Source organism: Mirounga leonina, unplaced genomic scaffold (assembly GCF_011800145.1).
Source record: "Mirounga leonina isolate KUSES-001 unplaced genomic scaffold, KU_Mleo_1.0 Mir_154, whole genome shotgun sequence".
Lineage (NCBI taxonomy): Eukaryota > Metazoa > Chordata > Mammalia > Carnivora > Phocidae > Mirounga > Mirounga leonina.
The window spans coordinates 63,352,291-63,373,472 of record NW_023270389.1 but is presented as its reverse complement, the minus strand read 5'-3'; the positions used below and the strand labels follow the sequence as shown (position 1 = coordinate 63,373,472).

The window sequence follows — 21,182 nt, the reverse complement described above, 5'->3', positions numbered from 1 at the left end:
TGAAATCATAAAGGCTTCTCACCACTATTAATTTAACATTAAATCATTGACCACAGAAAATGCAACTGAACATTCATTTGTGGGTGAGTTTCTTCATTTAGTTAAATGAATGGGACTGAACACAATCTCAAATATTTAAATGCCTATGTATTTAAATTTTTGATGTTCACAATTTTAAAGTGTTTGAAACTATCTTGAGCCAAATTAGGATGGAGTTTTTTCAGTGTTCTTGTGTCTCTGAATGCCTGGTACCTGGCATGTGGTAAATGCTTGATAATTTTTTGATAGATGAATGATTACCAGCTTGCAATAGTTTTTAATTACTTTTACTACTGGAAACTTGGAATTTTTGAGCCCATGAATCAGATCTATTGTAAAACTCTTCTCTCAAGTATGTCTGCAGTGCTTTGCAAGCCTGAATTTTCCACTATTCTGATACTAGGTTTTGCAAGAGAAAGAAGAGACAGTGTAAGAACCGTAATTATAACCAGAATATTGCTCAGCCCACAGGAAACAGTAGAGCAGCTCCTCGAACCAGAATATGTCAGGCTTTGTTCTCGGTGCTAAGGATGCACTGATGTACAAAGCATAAAACCTTGCCTTCAAGGTGTTTTTATGACAGAAGGGAGTTTTAAGACAGAAGTAAATCGGTAATTTCAGATTATGTTGAACACCACAGACGAAACACAAAGGGTTGTATTGTCAAATCAGATTCGCCAGAATGAGAGATCTCACCTAGTATCAAACCTCCAAAGATACAGAGTCCTAAGACACCGGGGAGGCATGGGGCAGTTCGGGATGGCAACATCATCTCCGAGATGCTTTCTTGCCACATCAGGACTCACTCTGGCCCAGATTTAAACGTCAGGTCTCTAAGTGCTGTGGGTACTTGGAAGAAGAGCAGCCCAGAGCACGGGTAAGGGCAAGAACAAAGACTTTGTGTAGAAGTATGCAGGACATACTCAGAACCAGCAGGGAAGCCAATATGTGAGCAGAGACAATGGCAGGAAGTGACAGGCCTGACCACCTAGAGCCTTGTCAGCTGTGGTAACAGTACTTTGGGCTCTTTTCCTGAGTGAGTTGGGCACCTCAGAAGTAGGGTTCTGAGCAGTGGAGTGGCGGGCTCTGACTTAACCTTTTTTAAAAGCATCCTTTTTGCCTGTCATGTGACAAGTAGACTGCAGAGGACCAAGCGTAGGAGCAGAGAGTTCAAAGGCCACCATGGTAGTTCAGGGAGATGGGACAGCGGCTTAGACCAAGGTGATGGGTGTGGAAGTGGTGAGAAGGGGTCAGTTTATCATCTGAAGGCAAGATTCAGTGTCAGTACACATATAATGGATCTTTTTAAAGTCCAATTTTACAATCTCTGGTTTCCAAAACCACATGTTATGTGGTTATGTTGGACCCTGTGCTGGTCCTCTGTGCCTAGGATCCCGAGGGTGGGAGTCTGCTCCCTTCCCTCTCTGCACCCAAAACATCCCTCCCTTCCCCGGGTCAGTCCCACAGCTCCACTTGGCTCTCGATCATGTCTCCCTCCTTCCTACCCTCTTGGATGTTGCCTCTTCTCTCTGGTTAGCTAGGGAGAGTCTGTTCTACCAGTCTTTGGGTCATTTTCTGGGCTTTTTACATGGATATGTGTGTTATCTAGTTGTATCTGTGAGACGAGGTGAGCTTAAGGTCCTCCTACTCTGCCATCTTCCTCGGAAGTCCCATGTTTGACTTCTTTTGCTTAACATGTTCTTGTTGAAATTCATCCATGTCATGTGTGTATCATATTTTGTTCCTTTTTATCACTGAGTAGAGTAGTGGTCCATAGTATTTATCCATTCCCCAGTCAATGGACATTTAGGTTATTTTCAATTTTGGGCTGTTATGATTAGTGCTATCAAGAACATTTGGTTACAAATCTCGTGTGGACATGGACTTTCATTTTTCTTGGATAAATAGTTACCAATAGGATTGCCAGGTCATATAATGAGTGTATGTTTATCTTTATAAGACACTGGCACAGTTTTCCAAAGTGATATTCCTACCAGCAATGTGTGAATTATAGCTGTTCTAAATCCTTGCCAGTGTTTAATATTTTCAGAATTTCAAATTTTAGCCATTCTCGTGGATGTGTAGTGACACTTCGTGCTCCCCATCGGGTACAGATGTTCATCATTTTTTATGTGCTTGTTGGCCATTAATACATTTTCCTTTATGAAATGTCTATTCAAATCTTTGGCCAGTTTAAAAATTGGGTTGATGGCCTTCCTAATATTAGTTAAAACAGATGTTAATATATTCTGGATACAATGTCAAATAAATTATTTGCAAATATTTTCCCTCAGTCTGATCTGCATTTGCTTGGTTTGTTTTTAACTGTGTCATTTGGGCAAAATTTTTTAATATTGATGAAGGTAATCGTTATTTGTTGTGCTTTTTTTTTTTTTATGGTTCATGCTTTTTCTGTCTTATCTAAAAAATGTTTGGCTGACCCAACATCACATGGTTTTCTCTCTGTCTTCTTCCAGAAGTTTATAGTTTTAGCTCATCTATTCAGGTCTATGGTCCACTTCAAGTTAACCTTTTTGTGTGGAGGAAAAGAGTGCTGAAGTTTGTTTTCTTTCTATTCAGATACCCATTTGCTCCCACACGATTTATTGAAATGATGATCCTTTCTTCATTGAATTACTTTGGCACCTCTGTCAAAGATATATGTATGGTTCTATGTCTGGATCCTCCAGTTTGTTCCATTGGTCTATAGGTCTCTCAGTACACAAATATCACACTTGTCAGGATTATTGTGGTTTCATGGTAAATCTTGCAATCAGGTAGTAAAAGACCACCCTTGCCCTTCCTTTCCAAAATTATTTTGGTTATTTTAGCTCCTTTGCTTTTCCATTCAAATTTCAGAATCAGCTCATAAATTTCTTCAAAAAATCCTGCTATAATTTTGATTGAAAATGTACTGAATCTATTAATCAAAGAACTACCCCCTTAACAATGTTATTTTGCAATCCATGAACATGTATATCTATCCATTTAACTCTTAATTTCTCTTCATAGTGTTTGCTGTTTTTGGTGTATAGGTCTTGACTTTATTTTGTTAAATTTATTCATTATTCTATTTTTAAGCTTTTTTAGTGGGGTTGTTTACTTAATTTCATTTTTCTTATTGTTGATTTCTAATTATAGAAATAAAATTAATTTTTCATGTTGACCATATAGCCTGTGATCTGGCTAAATTCACATATTAGTTCTTGTGGCTTTTTGGTAAGTCTCTTAGAATTTTCTACATGAAAAATCATGTTGTCTGAAACAGAAAGAGTTTCACTTTTTCTTTTCCAAACTGCGTATCTTTTATTATTTTTTCTTACTTTATTGTACTAGCTGGGGCTTCAAGTAAATGGTGAATAGGAGTGATGAACGCAGGCATCTGTGCCTCGTTCATGATTTGAGTATGAGTATGATTTTAGCCTTGAATTTTAGTAGCTGCCCTTGGCCGGCTTGACAAGTTTCCTTTTATTCTTCGTTTGCTGAGTATTTTTCTCTTCAATGGGTATGGAATATTTTCAAATGTTCTTCCTATATTTACTGAAATGATCATATGGTCCATCTACTTTGTTCTGTTGATGTAATAAATAATAAAGTACATTGATTGATGTTGAGCCAACCTTAAATTCCTGAGATAAACTCCACTTGCTCATGATGTATTATCCTTTAAACATGTTGTTGAAATTGATTTGGTAAAATCTTATTAAGGACTTTTACATCTATGTCAGTAAGCTCTGTTCTTTTTCGTAATAGGATTGTCTGGCTTGAATATCAGAGTAATGCTGGCCTAGAAAGTGTTATCTCCTGTGACGTTTCCAAAAAGAGTTTTGTGTAGAATTGGTATTATTTCTTCCATAATGTTTGAGAGAATTCTCTAGCAAAGCCATCTGAACTTCTAGTTTTCTTTATGGGAAAGTTTTTAATTATAAATTTAATTTTCATAATTGATACAGGGCTATTCAAATTCTCCAGATTTTCTTGGGTCAGTTTTGGTAATTTGTGTGTCTCAGGGAATTTGTCCATTTCATCTAAGTTGCCAGGTTTATTAGCATAACGTTCTTTATTATCCTTTTAAAATGTCTGAAGGATAATGATAAACCCTCCTTTAATCTTGATGTTGGTAATTTGTCTTGATCACCTTAGCTAGAGGTTAATCCAATTTTATTTGAAAAGACTAGTTTTTTGCTTTTAGTGATTTTCTCTATTTTCTATTTCACTGATTTTTGCTCTTCATAATTTTGTTCTTCCATTTATACTGGGTTTTTGTTGCTCTTCTTTTTCCAGCTTGTTAAGATGAGAATTTAGATAATTAATTTTAGGTCTTTTTTTATTTTCCAGTGTAAACATTTAAAGTTGTAAATTGGCGTCTAACCACTGCTTACCTGTATCCCACAAAGTTTGACATACTGTATTTTCATTAACATTCAGGGCAAAATATTTTGTAATTCCCCTTGTGATTTCTTCTTTGATTCATGAATTATTTAGAAGGAGGTTGCTTAATTTCAAGTATTTGAGGATTTCCTAATTATCTTATTCTCAATTGATCGCTAACTTAATTCCTTTTTTAATTTTTTTAATTTACTTTTTTTTAGAGAAAGAGAGAGAGCAGGAGCAGTGGGGAGAGACAGAGGGAGAGGGAGAGAGAATCTTAAGCAGGCTTCACACTGAGCACAGAGCCCGACATGGAGCTTAATCTCACGAACTTGAGATCATGACCTGAGCCGAGATCAAGAGTCAGACACTTAACTGAGTCACCCAGGCGCCCCTTAATTCCATTTTTAAAATCAAAGAACATATCCTATATGATTTTAATTTTTAAAAATTTACTGAGACTTGTTTATGGCCCAGCACTTAATCTATCCTATTGAATATTCCCTGTACACTTGGAAAGAACATGTATTTTGCATTTGTGGGTGTATGTCCTATAAATATCAATTAGATCAGAGTGACTAATGGTTGATCATCTATGTCTTTGCTGATATTTTATGTAGTTGTTCTATCAATTATTTAGAGAGGGTTGTTATAAGTTCCTTCTATGATGATGGAATTGTCTGTTTCTGCCTCTCATCTGTCCATTTTTGTTTCATGTCTATTGCAGCTCTGTTATTAGGTACACAGACATTTAAAATTTTTATACCTTTCTGATAAATTGACCTTTTTTTTCCCCTCTTTTTATTTTTATTTGCATTTATTCTGTGCAGAATTTACTCCTGGACCATAAATTTTTGTTTCTTCAGTTTCTTCTGGGATATCTTTTACTTCTGTGCAACCTCCTCTTCTGGTTTAGGAACAATCTGCTCTTTTTCAGTAAGGATCATCTCAATGTGGCAGGGAGAGCTCATGTGTGGGTTAATCCAACCATGAGCCTTATACGTTCTATGCCGCATCTTGGGGATTTTGTTCACCTGGATGTGCTCAATGACCAGAGAATCAACATCTAAACCCTTAAGTTCAGCATTACTCTCTGCATTTTTAAGCATGTGCAGTAAAAATTCAGCACTCTTCTTGGGCCACCGACCCTGTGCCCAGCCCCACTGTTCGGCCTGGGCACACCTACCAACTCCACCACTATAGCGACAGAATGGCACACAATGCTTCTGTAAAGTGATGTCTTTCAGATGCTTGGTGGGTTTTTGGATATGCATACCCTTGATGGCCTGGGCAGTTTCACGTGCGTTCTTAAAGTGAACACGAAGATTTGAACCTCTTGATTTACATGATTTCGTAGGGTTTTCTGGGTCAAGCGAATAGCGAACCATTTTCAGAGGTCACCTCAGGCCACTTAGGGGAAGAGATAAACTGACCTTTTTAAAAAAATCACTGTACAATGTCAAAATCTCACCAACATAGGTCTTATTTTCCAAACGCTTTTTTAGCTCTCCTTACTAATTATTTTAAGTTCTCCACAATTCCATTTAGGTTTGAACTTCAAAGGCTGTCGACCTCTCCACGCCCTTCCCACTGGTACTGAGACGCTGTCATGTCCTCCCAGCTCCCACATGGAAGATCCTGGAAGGATATAACTTCTTAGTAAAGGAAGAATTGTTTGGTAACCTGTATGTCAATAAAATTTGGGTATTAACCTTTGTCACAATTGTTGAGTTTTGTGATATTCCAAATGTGCAGAGATTATTTGGGGCAAGTTGGTAATTGTAGAATATGAAGTAGAGGGATCAATGCCGAGCAATTTTTAAATGATCTATTTCAAGAGCAACATCAGATCTCATATCTCTCTTCAGAAGCAAGGGGCTGAGAGTCAGTATGTACTTCGACTAAAACTCAAGTAAATGGCAACTAGAGACCTGCACACAGGTTTTGATGTTTTATTGAAGAATTTTATTTTATTATTTATTTATTTATTTATTTGACAGAGAGATGGCGAGAGAGGGAACACAAGCAGGAGGAGTGGGAGAGGGAGAGGGAGAAGCAGGCTCCTGGCTGAGCAGGGAGCCCAATGCAGGGCTCAATCCCAGGATGCTGGGATCACGACCCAAGCCAAAGGCAGACGCCTAACAACTGAGCCACCCAGGCGCCCCTATCAAAGAATTTTAGAGCATTATCACATTATTGCATTTTAAAGCAAAAAAAAGGCAGAAATAGTTTCATTTCTGAAACTACTACAGAGCACTTAGCAATAGGACATTCACCCCTAGAGCTTTACTACTGGAGCTCTGATTTTCTAAATGTATTCCATACCTACAACTATCTATGTGCTTTGTTCCCCTCACTTATTTGGGAAACCACAAAAAGGAGAGTCACACCCAAAACTTCTTATGCATATCGCTATAATTTAATTTGAATAAATTGTGCACAAGGACAGAAAAATGTGTATAGGGCTTAGATAGCACAGCGATCCCTACTGGTACAACTGCTCTAAACATGTACAATTTTCAAAGGTTGTGTCAGTATATCTAAGAAAGGGGCAAAGACAAATTAAAACGTTGGCACCCAAGCATCTACTGTGATTAACTGCGCAAACCTGTGGGGTCGCTTCAGCAGACAGCCACCTACAGAGCAAGCAAACCCAAAAATATGTGTTGAGTGCCCAAGTAACACATGAATCCTCAGAGTTATCAGATTTAATCCTCATAAAGGTACACTTTACTATTGTTGCATTCCTTTTGTGGCTGTGGAACCAGGCTTTGAAAGGCCACATAACTGTAAGTGGTAGCTACAGGCCTCGAATGTAGACCTCCTGACCCAAGATGCAGTATTTATTCTACTTTGCCACAGAAACTTACAGATGAAGAGTTGGCAAACTTTTTCTGCAAAGGACCAGACAGTAAATATTTTAAGCTTTGCAAACCATATGCTCTCTGTTGCAAGGACTCTCAATCCACTCTTGCAGTGAGAACACAGCCAGAGATAATATGTAAATAAATGAGTTTAGCTGTGTTCCAATAAAACTTTATTTATAAAAACAGGTGGTGGACGGGGTTTGGCCCATGGGTTGTGGTTTGCTAATTAAAACAGACAAAAGGAATTAGGCTCTAAAGGTTCTGCTTTTTTATCCTCTGGAGGCATTTTTCCTTTCTCTTCCACCTACTCTACTGAAGTATATGTGGTAATTATGATTTCACTGTAAGTTCATCTTCCAGTTCCTATCTGCTCCACGGTGCCAACTCTCCTCTTTCACGAGCACAAATTCTAGCTTTGTCGATAAACACTGTCAAGTAGTGATCAACACCTTTTTTAAAAAATGTGAGGACCAACTCAGGAAAAATAAGATTTTTCTCCTCTGAGTAAAAATAGTTTTATTGGATCCCAAAACAGAAAAACAATGTAAAGATTTTGTGCTTTACTGAATATTTTTGAATGCTAATGAAAAACCAGTCCTGCTTTTTAGTTACAAGATGCTAATACGCGGGCAACAGAGTCGTCTTTTCAATCTTCCACTTCTTAACTGTATATAGTGCTTTAGGATTCAAAACATGTCTTCTAATACATTACTTCATTTACCTTTGAAGTAGGTATTCTCATGGAGAAACTGGTGCAGAGGTTAGGTGACTCACCCCAATGCCATGCTGGGCACAAAAATCAACTAAACCCCTACTTCCTTGCCTGCCTCCTGTCTCCTCCTGCTCGAAGCCTGGCCTCCACCAAAACCCACACACCTAGATCAGCAGTTCTGAACAGATTCTTCTCCTGGTAGGGGCCCAGGTAGCTTTGCTCCCTTCAGGCCTCTGCTTTGTTGAACTGAAAGCTGCACTTGACATTAGACCAGACGCTTTTCTGGAAAACCAAACAGGGCATGGAGCTCTCTGGTCTCGGGCCACTCAGCACTGCTTTATGGGGTAATTCTCTCCAGAGACTCCTCTACACTATTACAAATAACCATTTTTAAAATTCTTGGACCATTCAGTCAATATCAAGTTAGTTCTTATTATTTCATTATGTGTACTATTTCTTCTGAAAGTTAGTTTTATTTCCCCTCAATAAATATAAATCTCTTACAGTCTCTACTTCCCCTTCCATCCCCTCTGAACTGACATTCTTCACTACGTTCCTTTCATCTGTCAGTGTTCTCTCTGCAGACAGTCAGTCCCCTGCATCTGATGGCCTTTCTCCAACTAATTATATTTTTTTAAAGGTTTCATTTATTTATTTATTTGAGAGAGAGAGAGAAAGCTCGAGCAGGGGAGGAACAGAGGGAGAGGGACAAGCAGACTCCCCACTGAGAGCAGAGCCCAATGTGGGGCTCGATCCCACGACCCTGAGATCATGACCTGAGCTGAAACCAAGAGTCTGATGCTTAACTGGACTGAGCCACCCAGGGGCCCTCTTCAATTAATTTCAAAGAGTGTAAATAAGATCTAAGGTGGGCTCTTTACTTGAGCCATTGCATTACTTGGTCAAAGTCATTTCCTCCAGATCTGATATTGTTTCCAAACTGTTGCCTGGCCAATCCGCAAAGCTGCCCCAGTGTCTTCATCAAGCACATTCATTAGTTTAGGACATGCCCAGTTGCAGTTAAGGGTTTTTAGATCCAAGGATCAGGGGGAGCAGAGAGCCCACCGCACACAGCCCTGCTGCCAGCCCGCTTACCTCTGCGATCAGGTCATGGAGCTCTCCTTCACTTGGGCAGCACCCTAGCGACCTGATAATTGTTCCGATCTCTCTGCAGGAAAAAATGGTCAATAGTTTCAGAATTTAAACTTTGAAAAGCAAGCGCGGTGTCTCTCTAAAGGACTTCAGGGTGGTTGTAGCCCAGCAAACAAAGTCACTCAGTAAGTACTGCCTTGTGAGGATAGAAGATACTTCCCAGGAAAAGGAAAAGGCAGACAAGCGAACCAAAGGGAGAAAGAAGTGTTTGCATTGATTAGCAAACGCAAGCCCTGCCTGAGCCAAAACCCAGAAAGTTCTAGAAAACGGAAAGGACGGAGGAGTAAGAAAAAGAAATGTCAGCCACTTACTAGCCGAGTTTAAGTTAGTTAACTGTTTTGCACCTCAGTTTCTGCGTCTGTAAAAGGGGGACAGAGGTTTGTGCTGAAGTTCACGTGGCCTCTAGTGCCCGCTCGCTTGAGTTCAGATCCCAGCTCTGCACCGCGCGAGGCGGGGCGGGCTAATCTCCGACTGCATAAGCCTACCTGGTGGGCAAAATATAGCGTCTTCCTTCAAATACTTAGAATGGGGCTGGGAACACCCTCAGTGTAAAATATAAGAACTATCGTAATAAAAGCATAGCTCTTGGCGGAGTAGCCACTCCATAGATATTAGTTACTCTCCTGCCCCCCCATAATAATGTAATTTAATTCAGCAAATAACCTAAGAAAAGTCTGAATTACATTCAGTATTCTCTAGATGCTAAGACAGGATTTGTAATAGATTATTAAGTATTTCCACTTAAAATTATTAAAATTAAAGTTGTAGTATTTGGATGTGTACTTAATTTCACAAATATTCACTTCACTAGAATATTTCATTTCTTTACCATTCTGGATAATATCGGTGGTGTTATATTTACTCACTATTTTACTGAGAAAACATTTTAAATAAGAATGTCTAGGTTCTTCACTTAAAGAGGTTGCAGGATGAATATCAAGAGTAAAACCGAAAGTCAGTAACTGTGGAGGATGGGATTAACTTTCATTTATTGGTTTTCCTTCACAATAAATAAGGACCAACTTAACACGTAACGTCTTCCTGTTTCCTACCTGCCCGAGCACCTCAGTCCTAATACTTGTGCACTGTTTTAAAAGCCCACATCCCTCATGAAGGCAGGACGTGGACATGATGGTGGGACTAGACACTGAAGCATTCTATAAGACTATACTTTCAAGAAGTCCCTAAAGATGTCCCATGAATCTGGCTAACACCACTGTAATAAATATATCATTGTAACATCAGACTCCTGCTGTATATGTTACAACTGATAGTTAATGAGGCAGGAACCAAAACATGATTTGGTCAGTATTCACAGATTTAGCCCCTCCGTAACCTTCCAGGCCTCTCTATGTGCATCAGAGAACCACAGGAAGTCCAGAATCAGAGGGACCCGAGGAAAGGCTGTCACCCTGCACGATGGGGAGGGTGGGGAGGGGGAGCATGGGGCTGGGGGGGCACAGGGCGAGGTGGGGGGACCAGAAGCCCTTGCAGGCATGCATGTGGGACAATGGTCCTACTGAGCACTGGGCAAGGGACCAGCCCAAGTGAAAACAGGCTATAAGTGTAAAATACACACGGATTTCAATAAACCAAGTACAGAAAAAAAAAAAAGTCAAATATCTCGTGGATAATTTTTCAATTGACACATGTTGAAATGAAATATTTTAGACATACGGGGTTGCATAAAACATAGTGTTAAAATTAATTTTACTTGTTTCTCTTTTACCTTTTCTTAAACATGGTTACTAGAACATTTTAAATTATAAATCCAATACCCCCTATTTCTGGAAATGGCTAGGAATAGCTGCCATCATGAGTCAGCCTGTGAGAAGAGAGGTACGTAGAGAGAAAAGAAGAATGACTTTGTGCTGTGTCAGCAAGGTAATCGATCCCCTTTGCCTCTCCAAGAAACGGTAAACCAGATTGAAATGAGCCCTTTGTCGCTGCCAACACCCAGGACATGGGAAGGGCTAAGGCACTAGCTGGGGGTGGGGCACGATCCACCCCCAGACGGCGTGGGCGGGAAGAAGGTCTGAGAAGAGTGTGCTGACGGGAAGAGAACAGCCAGGGGTCCAGCAAGAACTCTACAGAGACCGGCCCTGACCCAGCGGTCCAAGGAATAGGGCCTGCATTAGACACGAGGGAGAGGGGCCAGAGGGCTAGGCGAGAACTCCACAGATCCGCAGAGCGCCGTGTCAAGGGAGCTAAGGAAAGACAAGGGGGAAGAGTGGGCGTCATCTTGGTGTCACAGACTGCTGAGAGATCGAGTAAGTTCTGAGAGACGCCCACTGGATTTAGGAAAGGAGATCGGTGGTGATTTTTTGACGAGGGAAGCTGCCGTCGAAGATGGTGGAGAAATCTGATTGCACTGGGTTTAGGAGGATGGATGTGTGAAGTGAAGGGGAGGAAGGGATGTCTGGAGGGGACATGGGGTCAAGGAAGATTGTGTAGGACCAGAGAGAGGTGAGCGCGCTTGGATGCAGATGGGCGTGGCTCAGGAGGGGTGGCTTCCTGGGGAGATGGGAGGGCTGGTGCTCAGCACTCAGTATGCACACAGCCACCCACGAACCCCCCACGCCCCAGGTCCTGCCACCGCCGGCAGGCTGCTCTGCATCAGAGGGTGGCAGGTCCTTCCTTTCAGCCAGAAAGTTCTCCTCTCTCCCCTTCGGCTCCCCTTTGAAGGACCTATCACCCTCCTCGCCTCTCCTGAGTGACGCCAGCTAGACTGTCTCACTTTGCTGAGGGAGACCACAGAAAACAAAGCTCGCTTGATGCCCCTCACGCACCAAGCTGCCTCCTTCTCTCTAGTCCTAAAACACGAAGGCCTGACTGATGTAAGAGGAAAAGGCAAAGCTTCTTCGGCTGACGAGTCCACAGTGGCCTAAAGAACAATACAATAACTCAAGAACGCACCTGTACCCCTACAAACTAGCCCTCGAGCTGTGTTCAGCAGTTAATTCATCTACACGCAGCTGCTCAATATTCTTAGTTAACGCTTCAAAATGGCCATTTGCCCCATCCTAGATTCTGGGCCCCTTAACTTTCTATCCTGCTCGCTCTACCCATCTATCATCTCTTGCCTCAAGCTCCACACCGTGGACACACCTAATCTCAGCAGAAGAGCCCCCAGACCTGTCCCCTACTTCCCAGAACAGACGCCGACTATTTGGGCACCACGGCTGACACCCCTACCACCTGCTGGGGCAGCTCGGGCTGCAGAGCTACACACCACAGCCTGGGCGGATGAAAACATGGCATGACTGCACACAGTTCCAGAGGCTGCCAAGTCCACGACCAGGACGTCGTCAGGTTCAGTGTCTAGTGGGTACCCACTTCCTGGCTTGCGATGGCCACCTTTCTCTGTGTCCTCACATAGCAGACAGCGAGCCCGCTCTGGGTCTCCCTCTTCTTCCTCGATAAGTGTACTCTTAAGCCCCTTGGTCTTGGTTCTTGTTCTGGACACACTTGCATCCCACTCAGCACCTTCATCCTCTCCTCTACTAATTGCTTCCTCTTTTGCCCTAAAATATTCAGATATCTTCCTTCCTTACGTTGAAGACATTCTGATAGGTGCCTTAGCACCTTCGAGCATGCTCCCTCCGCTTCCTTCACTACTCCTTGTTCTAACTTACTCATTGCCTGCTGTCCACTCCAGGCCCAGATGCTCCGCAGACCTGCCATGCCTAGCTCTCTGCCACTCAGTCTGTCCTGCCTGTGAGCCTCTCCACTCCTCTCTGCCCCTCAACTGCCCCCGGCCCGGACCCTGCTTACAGGATGACCTCACTGTTAAAACCATTCCCAGAGCCTAAGAGAAGAAGCAGCAGCTCAGGTCCGGACAGAGAAGCCACTGGTGATCTCAGCAACAGCACCTGTAGGGAGGGAGGGACAGAAAGCCTGCGGGGTGCCAGCGGCGGGGGGTGGGGGGACTTGAGTAGCAGGCACAGAGAACACAGCAGGGGAAGGTGGCAGCTCTAGAGGGGCACCCACAACTCCTGGCCAGCACTCTCTGCACTCAAACTCTGCCCCCATGGACGCCTTTACTCCTCGCAATGGCCCCTTGCAGGCGGGGTGCCTCGTTCTCTCCATTCCACAGATAAGGAGACAACCCCGGGATATTCAATAACTTGCCCGGGGCCACATACAGCCAATCCCAGCAGTGACCCCCCGGGGGGCCGAGGGCTGAGGCTGCAGGTCCGACCAGGGGGCAGGACAGCAGGACGGTGGAACCAACAGCTCCTCTGGGACTTGGAGAAGGAGTCATCCCCGCAGCTCACTCACACCCTGCTACCACCTGCAGGCTGCAGGGGAGCGATGGCCGCACACAGCCACGCAAGGGTTTGGCTCTGCTCTCAACGCTTCAAATATTCTCACCCACTTACTCTTGACAACAGCCCTGGGAGGACGGCGCCTTCTATTATTCTACCGATGAAGAAAATGGGAGCACAGAAAGGGTAGGTAACTTCCCCGTTATCCTAGTAAGTCATGGCCATGGGATTCCCACACACAGGCTGGACCCCACCCTCTTCACCCCTGAGTGCCGCTGCCCCTCAGAAACCTGGCCAAGGATTTCATGAGACTTACAGGCGAACTTGACTGTAACAAGACGCTTCCAAAGAAAACCGGAGGCTCCACCCTATGGGAGCCTTGAAGACAGATCCAGGGCTCAAAACTGATGACCCAAGGGACAGATGTGGCCAGCATATAAGGTTACGTTCAGCATAGCATCGGTCTCTTCATTTAGGAGAGGGCCACTCGTACGCGTCCTCAGAACTGTCCAAGCCTGTGTGCCTCTCACATTCATGTCACAGCCCTGGCCCCTGGGGGAATCTGGGTTTATCACTCCTGGAAAACGGCTATTTACTGTAGGAATTTACCTGCAAGAAGCCTGGGAAGGAGCCAAATGACCTCTTCAAGTTCTCCCCAGCTGCTCTGATTCTATTATATTTAAACACACACACACACCCGTGGTTTATGTAAGTGAATGTTCTAGTTCTTAGAAAATATACACTGGAGTATTTTGGGGAAAAGTCATAATGTCCAAAGCTTACTTTCAAATAGCCCAGCAAAATTAAAATAATAATAAAATGTGTAAATGTGTATACAGTGTAAATATGTGTGTATATATATTATAAAAGAGAGAACACAGGCAAAAGCAAATGTGGCAAAATGTTCATAATTGGTACATCCCTGTGACCACACACAACAGTTCCGTGGGCCACTCTTACTATTTGTCTATAAGTGTATAATTTTTTAAATAAAAAGTTTTCATTAAAAACAAAACAAAACAAAACAAACAAGAAGTGGGCACCTGGCTGGCTTAGTCAGAAGACCGCACGACTCTTGATCTTGGGGTCATGAGTTCGAGCCCCACACTGGGTGTAGAGATTACTAAAAAATAAATGAACTTAAAAAAAAAACAAGATAAGCACATTTGGAATGAAAACCAAAGTAGTAAGAATAACAGAAATCCTGCCTCATATAAACTATTTAAAACAATTAAGCATACACCACCTATCATTTTGGCTTCAGAACAGGTAAAAGTATCTGGAGAAGATGAAGCCCTGTATGGTGAACTGCTCCAGGCAGGCACAGGACAAGAGGGAGGGAGGGGAGGGAAATTATAGGAGAAGCAAAGACGCCTCTGAGCTCCTCTTACTCTTACTCATTCCAAGATACAAGGCCGGAGGCATAGAAGACGGACGATCCCAAGAGTTCCTGTGGCGTTAGGATTCTGATGCCAAGCACACAGCAATGCAAGTGGCGGGGGGGGGTGGGGGGGTGGGCACGTGGGCCTCCAGAACCCCAGATGGTGCCAGGATGGGGCTGGGGTCCTGGCCGTAAAGGAGGAAACCACGTAGCTTACCTGTCAGCCTCAGGAGTAGTGAGGCTCCTAAAGGTGAGCTAAGAAAAACAGAGAGGAAGAGAGGGCAAGGAAGAACAGAGGCCAGAAAACCGTGAGGCCATGAGTTCCTGAGAAAGGGACAGGGGTCTAGAAAGGAGGAGAACTGAAAAGGAAATGGGAACAAGGAGGCAAAACTGTAGCTTTCAGAGACAAGGAATAGAAATTCCAAAACTTCACGATGAAAATAAAAGAAGTTCAGAAATAAGTAATAACAAAGATACTAGACAACTGGAACATTAAACAAAACTATGAAATAAAGCGGCACAATTACACACAACATTAGGGCTGATTAACCTATTTCATTCTACTAAACGGGATTTTGAATCAAGTGAAATGATTGAAAGTTATTTTAAAGTAACTTTAAAGGGGCGCCTGGGTGTCTCAGTCAATTAAGCATCTGACTGGATTTCAGCTCAGGTCATGATCTCAGGGTCATGGGACTGAGCCCCACATCAGGCTCCGCACTCAGCGCAGAGTTGGCTTGAGACTCTCTCTCCTTCTGCCCCTCCCCCTGCTCATGCTCTCTCTCTCTCTCTCAAATAAATAAAATCTTAAAAAAATAATAAAGTAACTTTTACAATGATTGTAACTTTTTAAAAAATATATTTTATTTATTTATTTGAGAGAGAGAATGAGACAGAGAGCATGAGAGGGGGGAGGGTCAGAGGGAGAAGCAGGCTCCCTGCCAAACAGGGAGCCCGATGTGGGACTCGATCCCGGGACTCCAGGATCATGACCTGAGCCGAAGGCAGTCGCCCAACCAACTGAGCCACCCAGGCGCCCAACATTTTTAAATCATTAAAGTATTTACAATGATTAAAGTAACCTTTTAAAGCAACCAGTTAGAAACCTCCCGAAGTCAATGTAGTGAAATAAAACTAAAATAGTTTCTGAATTTTAATAATTCCTTCCGAAGTCTTTTTGTCAGGCTTTTGGAAGAGAGCGCAGAGAAAAGGCAGAAACAAACTCATCTGTGTACAGTGGTGGGTGTGCTGTTACCAACGGGCTCCTCAGGAGAGAAGAGCCCTGATTAGCAGCATTTGCATTTCCACTGAGGCAACACAACCACAACCACCTGGCGCCAACTTCAAGCTGCCCAAGTTGCTGGGGAAGCAGGTGGGAAGAGATGCCCCCGGGGTCCCCAGCTCACCACCGCAGGGAGGCCCCCACGTGTACTAACTGCCTCCCAAGCATAAGTCAGAGTAAACCATGGTACTGCAATCAGGCGGAGGTCAACTTTGAGTAGTCAGTATTTTGCATCATTCATAAACACATTCATGTTTCATTTTACACAGAACAGCCTGAAAAAGTATAGATCACTGCATGAGCTTGCCGGTCGCCCTGGCTCAGGGGTCAGGCGAATCTGTGCGCCGGTCCAGTGTCACTGTAAGTGCTGCCCAAGTGAGCGCCTTGGCTTTTTAGTATAATTTGCTTGTAAGTTTATGCAATTTACTTTTTATAGAAATTAGTTGGTAACAGTGGCTTGCAGAATTCCTGAAAACGTAACAGTCTGCTCTCGTGCCAGTCAGCATGATTTGGCTCCAACCCTGATTCTCCAAGTCCCAACCACTTTGTTCAGACAGCTCCCGGCCCTGCGGTCCCTAGACAGGTTCATCTTCTGAACAACCCGCTCGGTGTTCTGCTGTGCCTACAGAACGGAAATTAAATACATTCCTTGTAAAAAACAAAACAAAACAAAACAAAAAAACCCACATTTTTCCTTGGGAAAAATTTTTTTCTTTTAAATCAATTTCATGGGATTTTCTTTTGTTTAATTGATGACACCTCAATTAAATCAGCTACTTCTTATAAAGTCTTTAACATCTGCAGAGCCGTTCCCTCTGTCGGAGTGGATGTGGTCTTATATCGATAAGAACTACAAACGAGGGGCGCCTGGGTGGCCCAGTTAGTTGAGCGTCTGCCTTCAGCTCAGGTCATGATCTCAGGGTCCTGGGATGGAGCCCTACATCGGGCTCCCTGCTCCGCGGGAAGCCTGCTTCTCCCTCTGCCTCTCCCCCTGTTAGTGTTCCCTCTCTCACTGTCGCTCTCTGTCAAATAAATAAAATCTTAAACAAACAAAGAACTACAAACGAACTCCAGAAATCTTTATGGTTCAATATTAAGAATCTGTTTCTGCATTTGCAGTATATATAACGTAGTAAACATGGGGACGACATCGCTTCAGAACACATGAGTCACGATAGGGTTGCCTAATAGAGGCATCTTGCTTTAATTCGTGCACAGCTTGTGTGTCGGGCCCAGGCTGGCTCCCCCCAGGCCTTCGGCGGGTGCAGTATCACGTTTCTGACACGAGGTGGCGCCAGTGCCACGGAGCTAGGTGGTGAGTCCTCCGTTTAAGGGCGGTCTAAGGTCAAAACCATTCCAAGTGAAGACCTGACTCAGGACAATGGACGCAATTCTAAGGGAGAAAAGAGCAGGCAAAATACTTTACCTCCCCTATTATATTAGCTGATATTCATCTAAGTATAAGAGAATGTTGAAAATAAGTCAAAAATGTCTGAGAAGGAACAAAAGCAGGATTTGAAAATGACTTTCATTTATTTCATAAATATTTGCCAAACACTACCGTGCACCAGGTACCATTTACAGCACGGCAGACAACAAAAAGAAGACCTTGTTCTCGCAGAGGGCGTTTTCACAGATTGATCTCCTTTTACAAAGCCATGAAATGAAACCGAAATAATGGCTAAACCTCCTTATTCAGACAAGGGCTCTACTCAAAAAAAAAAAAAAAGGCTTATTTTTCTGAAGGTCCCTTTAATCAAGTGAGGACCATTTTTCCACTGCTAAAAGATGCTTTCCAAAAAGCTTTGGGTTCTAACTTGTTACGGCATTATTTCTCATACTGTCCTATGTGCTAGAGTTTGCAGCCCAAGTGAAGAACTCGGTCTCCTGTGTACCTCAGAAAAAAGCTCCATAAAATATCAGACACTACTTTCACCCTAGGCAACCAAGTAGGGGAGAAAGCGTGCACACACACGTCTGTGCACGGGCTTCAGGCAGTGGTAAACTCTACAAAGAAATCACGCCCACTGTCATTATTACCATAACTGCACTGGTCTGCTGGGGCAGCCGCAACAAACCGCCACAGCCGGGGGCACGGGGGGGCGGCTGAAACAACAGGGATTTATCTGCTCACGGCTCTGGAGGCAGGAAGTCCAGGATGGAGATGGCAGCAGGGCAGGTTTCTTCTGTGGCCTCTCCCCTCGGCTCGCAGATGGCCACCTTCTCCCAGTGTCCTCACACTGTCCTCTGTGTGCGTGCGTCCCTGGTGTCTCAGTGTGTCCAAATTCCTTCTTACAAGACTCCAGTCGGACTGGGTTTGGGCCCGCCCCAATGCACTCATTTTACCTTAATCCCCTCTCTAAAGACCTTATCAGCAAATCAGGCTATATGGGGAGGTGCCAGGCATCAGGGACATGACTTCCGGGGGACACATCTGCACCCATCACAATAACCGTAATAACTACTATACACCTACCACCACCACCTTTCCTGGCCACCACTTCTCACCTGGACCACAGAAGTCACCCTCATGTAGTCTCTGCTTTGGCTCTCACCAGCCACCTGCATCCACTCTCACAACAGCCAGAACAATCTTTAAAAAAAAATTTTTTTTAATTTTATTTATTTATTTTGACAGAGAGAGAGAGAGGGAGAGCAGGAACCCAAGCAGGGGGAGTGGCAGGCAGAGGGGAGAAGCAAGCTCCCCACTGAGCAGGGAGCCCTATGTGGGACTCGATCCCAGTACCCTGAGATCATAACCTGACCTGAAGGCAGACACTTAACGGCTGAGCCACCCAGGTGCCCCCAGAACAATCTTTTAAAAAATGAAAATCACAGTACATAATTTCCCTGCCTAGAAGCTTCCCACTGCACTTATAATGTCTGTGAGGTGCTACCTGATCTGGACCTGCCAACCTCTCTGACTTGGTCTCACACCCTGGTCTCCAGCCACCCACCTTGCCGCCCCACCCTCCTGCGCTGCTCTCCCACACACTAAACCCTTGCCCCTTCAGAGGACCTTTATATTACTCCCCAGTTCTTCACATGGTTGGCTCCTTTGAATCTTAAAGATCTTAACTCAAAAATGACCTCCAGAGAAACTTTCCCCGACCAGAGGTCTACACAGTTTTATCCCACCTCCCCACGCCCTCATTTGCTAATACATCATCCTCTTCTATCTTCCTAATAGCATTTTATAACATTGTCCTGTTTTATTTACTTGATAGCACTTATTACTATCTGAAATCTGTTTACTTGTATATTGTCTGTTTCTTCCCTCTAAAATGTAAGCCCCAGGGGGCTCATTCAGTGAAGAGGCCAACTCTTGATTTCGGTTCAGGTCATGATCTCTGGGTTGTGGGATTGAGCTCCCTTCCCCCTCCCCCACTCTCTCTCTAAAAAAATAAAATAAAATACAATGTAAGCTCCATGCGGATCAAGGCCCTTCCCTGCTACATTCCAACACTTAAAGGAACTCACACATAATAGGGGCTCAGTACACATCTGTTGAATAATACATGAATCTGTAGAACACTTTACAGTTTGAGAAACGCCTTTCAATTAAAAAGAACTTTCATATGTATTCACTCATTTAATTCTCACATCAATCCATTTTATAGTCTCTATTTTAAAAATAAGGAAACTAGGACTTGGAGAAGGCATTGGACTCACCCTCCGGGAACATAACTAGTATATGGAGCAAAACTGGAAGCTGGTTCCACTCTCTGACTCCTGAGATTCTGTCACTCAGGACTCTTTGCAATAACATCTTCTTAGGACAAATCATGGTGGTTAATGTGATTTGAGGTGAAAAATAGTGACAGAGAAAAAGACCTGGATGCGGAACAGAACAAACATGGTTTTTGCATATTTCTCATGGATGTTTTGGCTATAACAAGGGTTTAATAAATGTTTACTAGATTCATTAACTAAAACATTTTCCATTGTTGTGAAAGGTCTAAATAACTCCAAATTCTACATTGCCAAATGGCTGCTCACTGTCCAAACAAAACCAACAAAAAGCTCACTGTCCTGGAGTTTTCTTTTTAAAAAAATAACACTGAAACACCATTTGGCAAATACGACAGTAATCCTTGTTATGAGTAAGATCAATCAATGAATGCTAAAATCAGTGGGCAAAGTTTGAGGAGAAAGGGTATTTTGCATCGTCTTGCAGTATCTCCCCCAAGATATTTACTATCTACGAAGGGAAAAATAATAACTTTATAGTGGGGAACCCTTGGTAGTGGGAAAACTTAAACAAGTGAACAAGGTAACATCACCAGTGGTGGTAATGAAACCTAAGCACATCAACTACCCCGACACGATGCTCTGAGAACACTCCTCTGGTATTCCTGCCCAAAATGCCTTACCTCAATGTGTGCATGAGAACACATCAGACAAGCCCAACCTCAAGGGCGTTCTACAAAATCACTGAGCAGCACTTTTCAAAAGTATCAAGGTCACAAAAGAGAAACACTGGGGAACTGGCACAGGTTGGAGGCCTGAAGACCCTTGACAACTAAATGCAACCAGGATTCTGGGTTGGCTCCTGGAGAGAGAACGGAGAGTCGCGGGAAAGCCAGTGAAAGTCCCAGATCTTCGCTTTGGTAATTGTGGGACGTCTAGTTAGGACGTGAACATTAGGAGAAGGTGGGCAAAGGATACACAGGAACGCTCGGCACTATTTTTTGTTTCTGTAACTCTAAAAATTAATTTCAAAACAAAATGTTTTTAGAAACACTGAGAAGTTTTAAAATAACTTTGATTTAAAATTTTTGAAATAAAAAGTTTATTTTAAAATAATAATTTATAACTTTTTCTCTATGGTCAAAGAATGGAGAGTTCTGGTTAATCAGATATTTTTAAAGACTTACCAGTTTTACACCTCAGAGATATTAGCCATTTGCAATATAATGTTTTCTCAGATAGTCGTTCATCACTTGATTTTTTTTTTAAAGGTATTTTTGCTTGAAATTTTTGTGATGTGGCTGAGTATGTCAGTCTTTTAACTTTAGGATTTTGTTGTGAGTCATTTTCCCCATTCCAAGTTCATAAAGAAATTCACCTATATATATTTTTAAAGATTTGTTTGTTTATTTAAGAGAGA

General features: G+C 43.0%; 2 protein-coding genes across 4 annotated transcripts in view; both read right to left on the bottom strand.

Annotated features, from left to right (window-relative positions):
* EFCAB2 (EF-hand calcium binding domain 2) overlaps positions 1 to 21,182 on the bottom strand; it is a 114,542-nt gene that overhangs the window by 12,501 nt on the left and 80,859 nt on the right. For all 3 annotated transcript variants that reach the window (XM_035010978.1, XM_035010979.1, XM_035010980.1), the window contains exon 3: positions 9,085 to 9,157. In XM_035010978.1, coding sequence (XP_034866869.1) covers positions 9,085 to 9,157 — 73 coding nt within the window. The remainder of the gene's footprint in view (positions 1 to 9,084; positions 9,158 to 21,182) is intronic.
* LOC118014563 (60S ribosomal protein L17-like) lies at positions 5,280 to 5,841 on the bottom strand. The gene has a single exon (XM_035010977.1). The coding sequence runs from the start codon at positions 5,796 to 5,798 to the stop codon at positions 5,295 to 5,297; it is 504 nt and encodes a 167-aa protein (XP_034866868.1). The 5' UTR covers positions 5,799 to 5,841; the 3' UTR covers positions 5,280 to 5,294.

Coding starts and splice junctions, on each gene's coding strand:
- LOC118014563 (XM_035010977.1), bottom strand. CDS start 5,798: ATGGTTCGCTATTCGCTTGACCCAGAAAACCCTACGAAATCATGTAAA.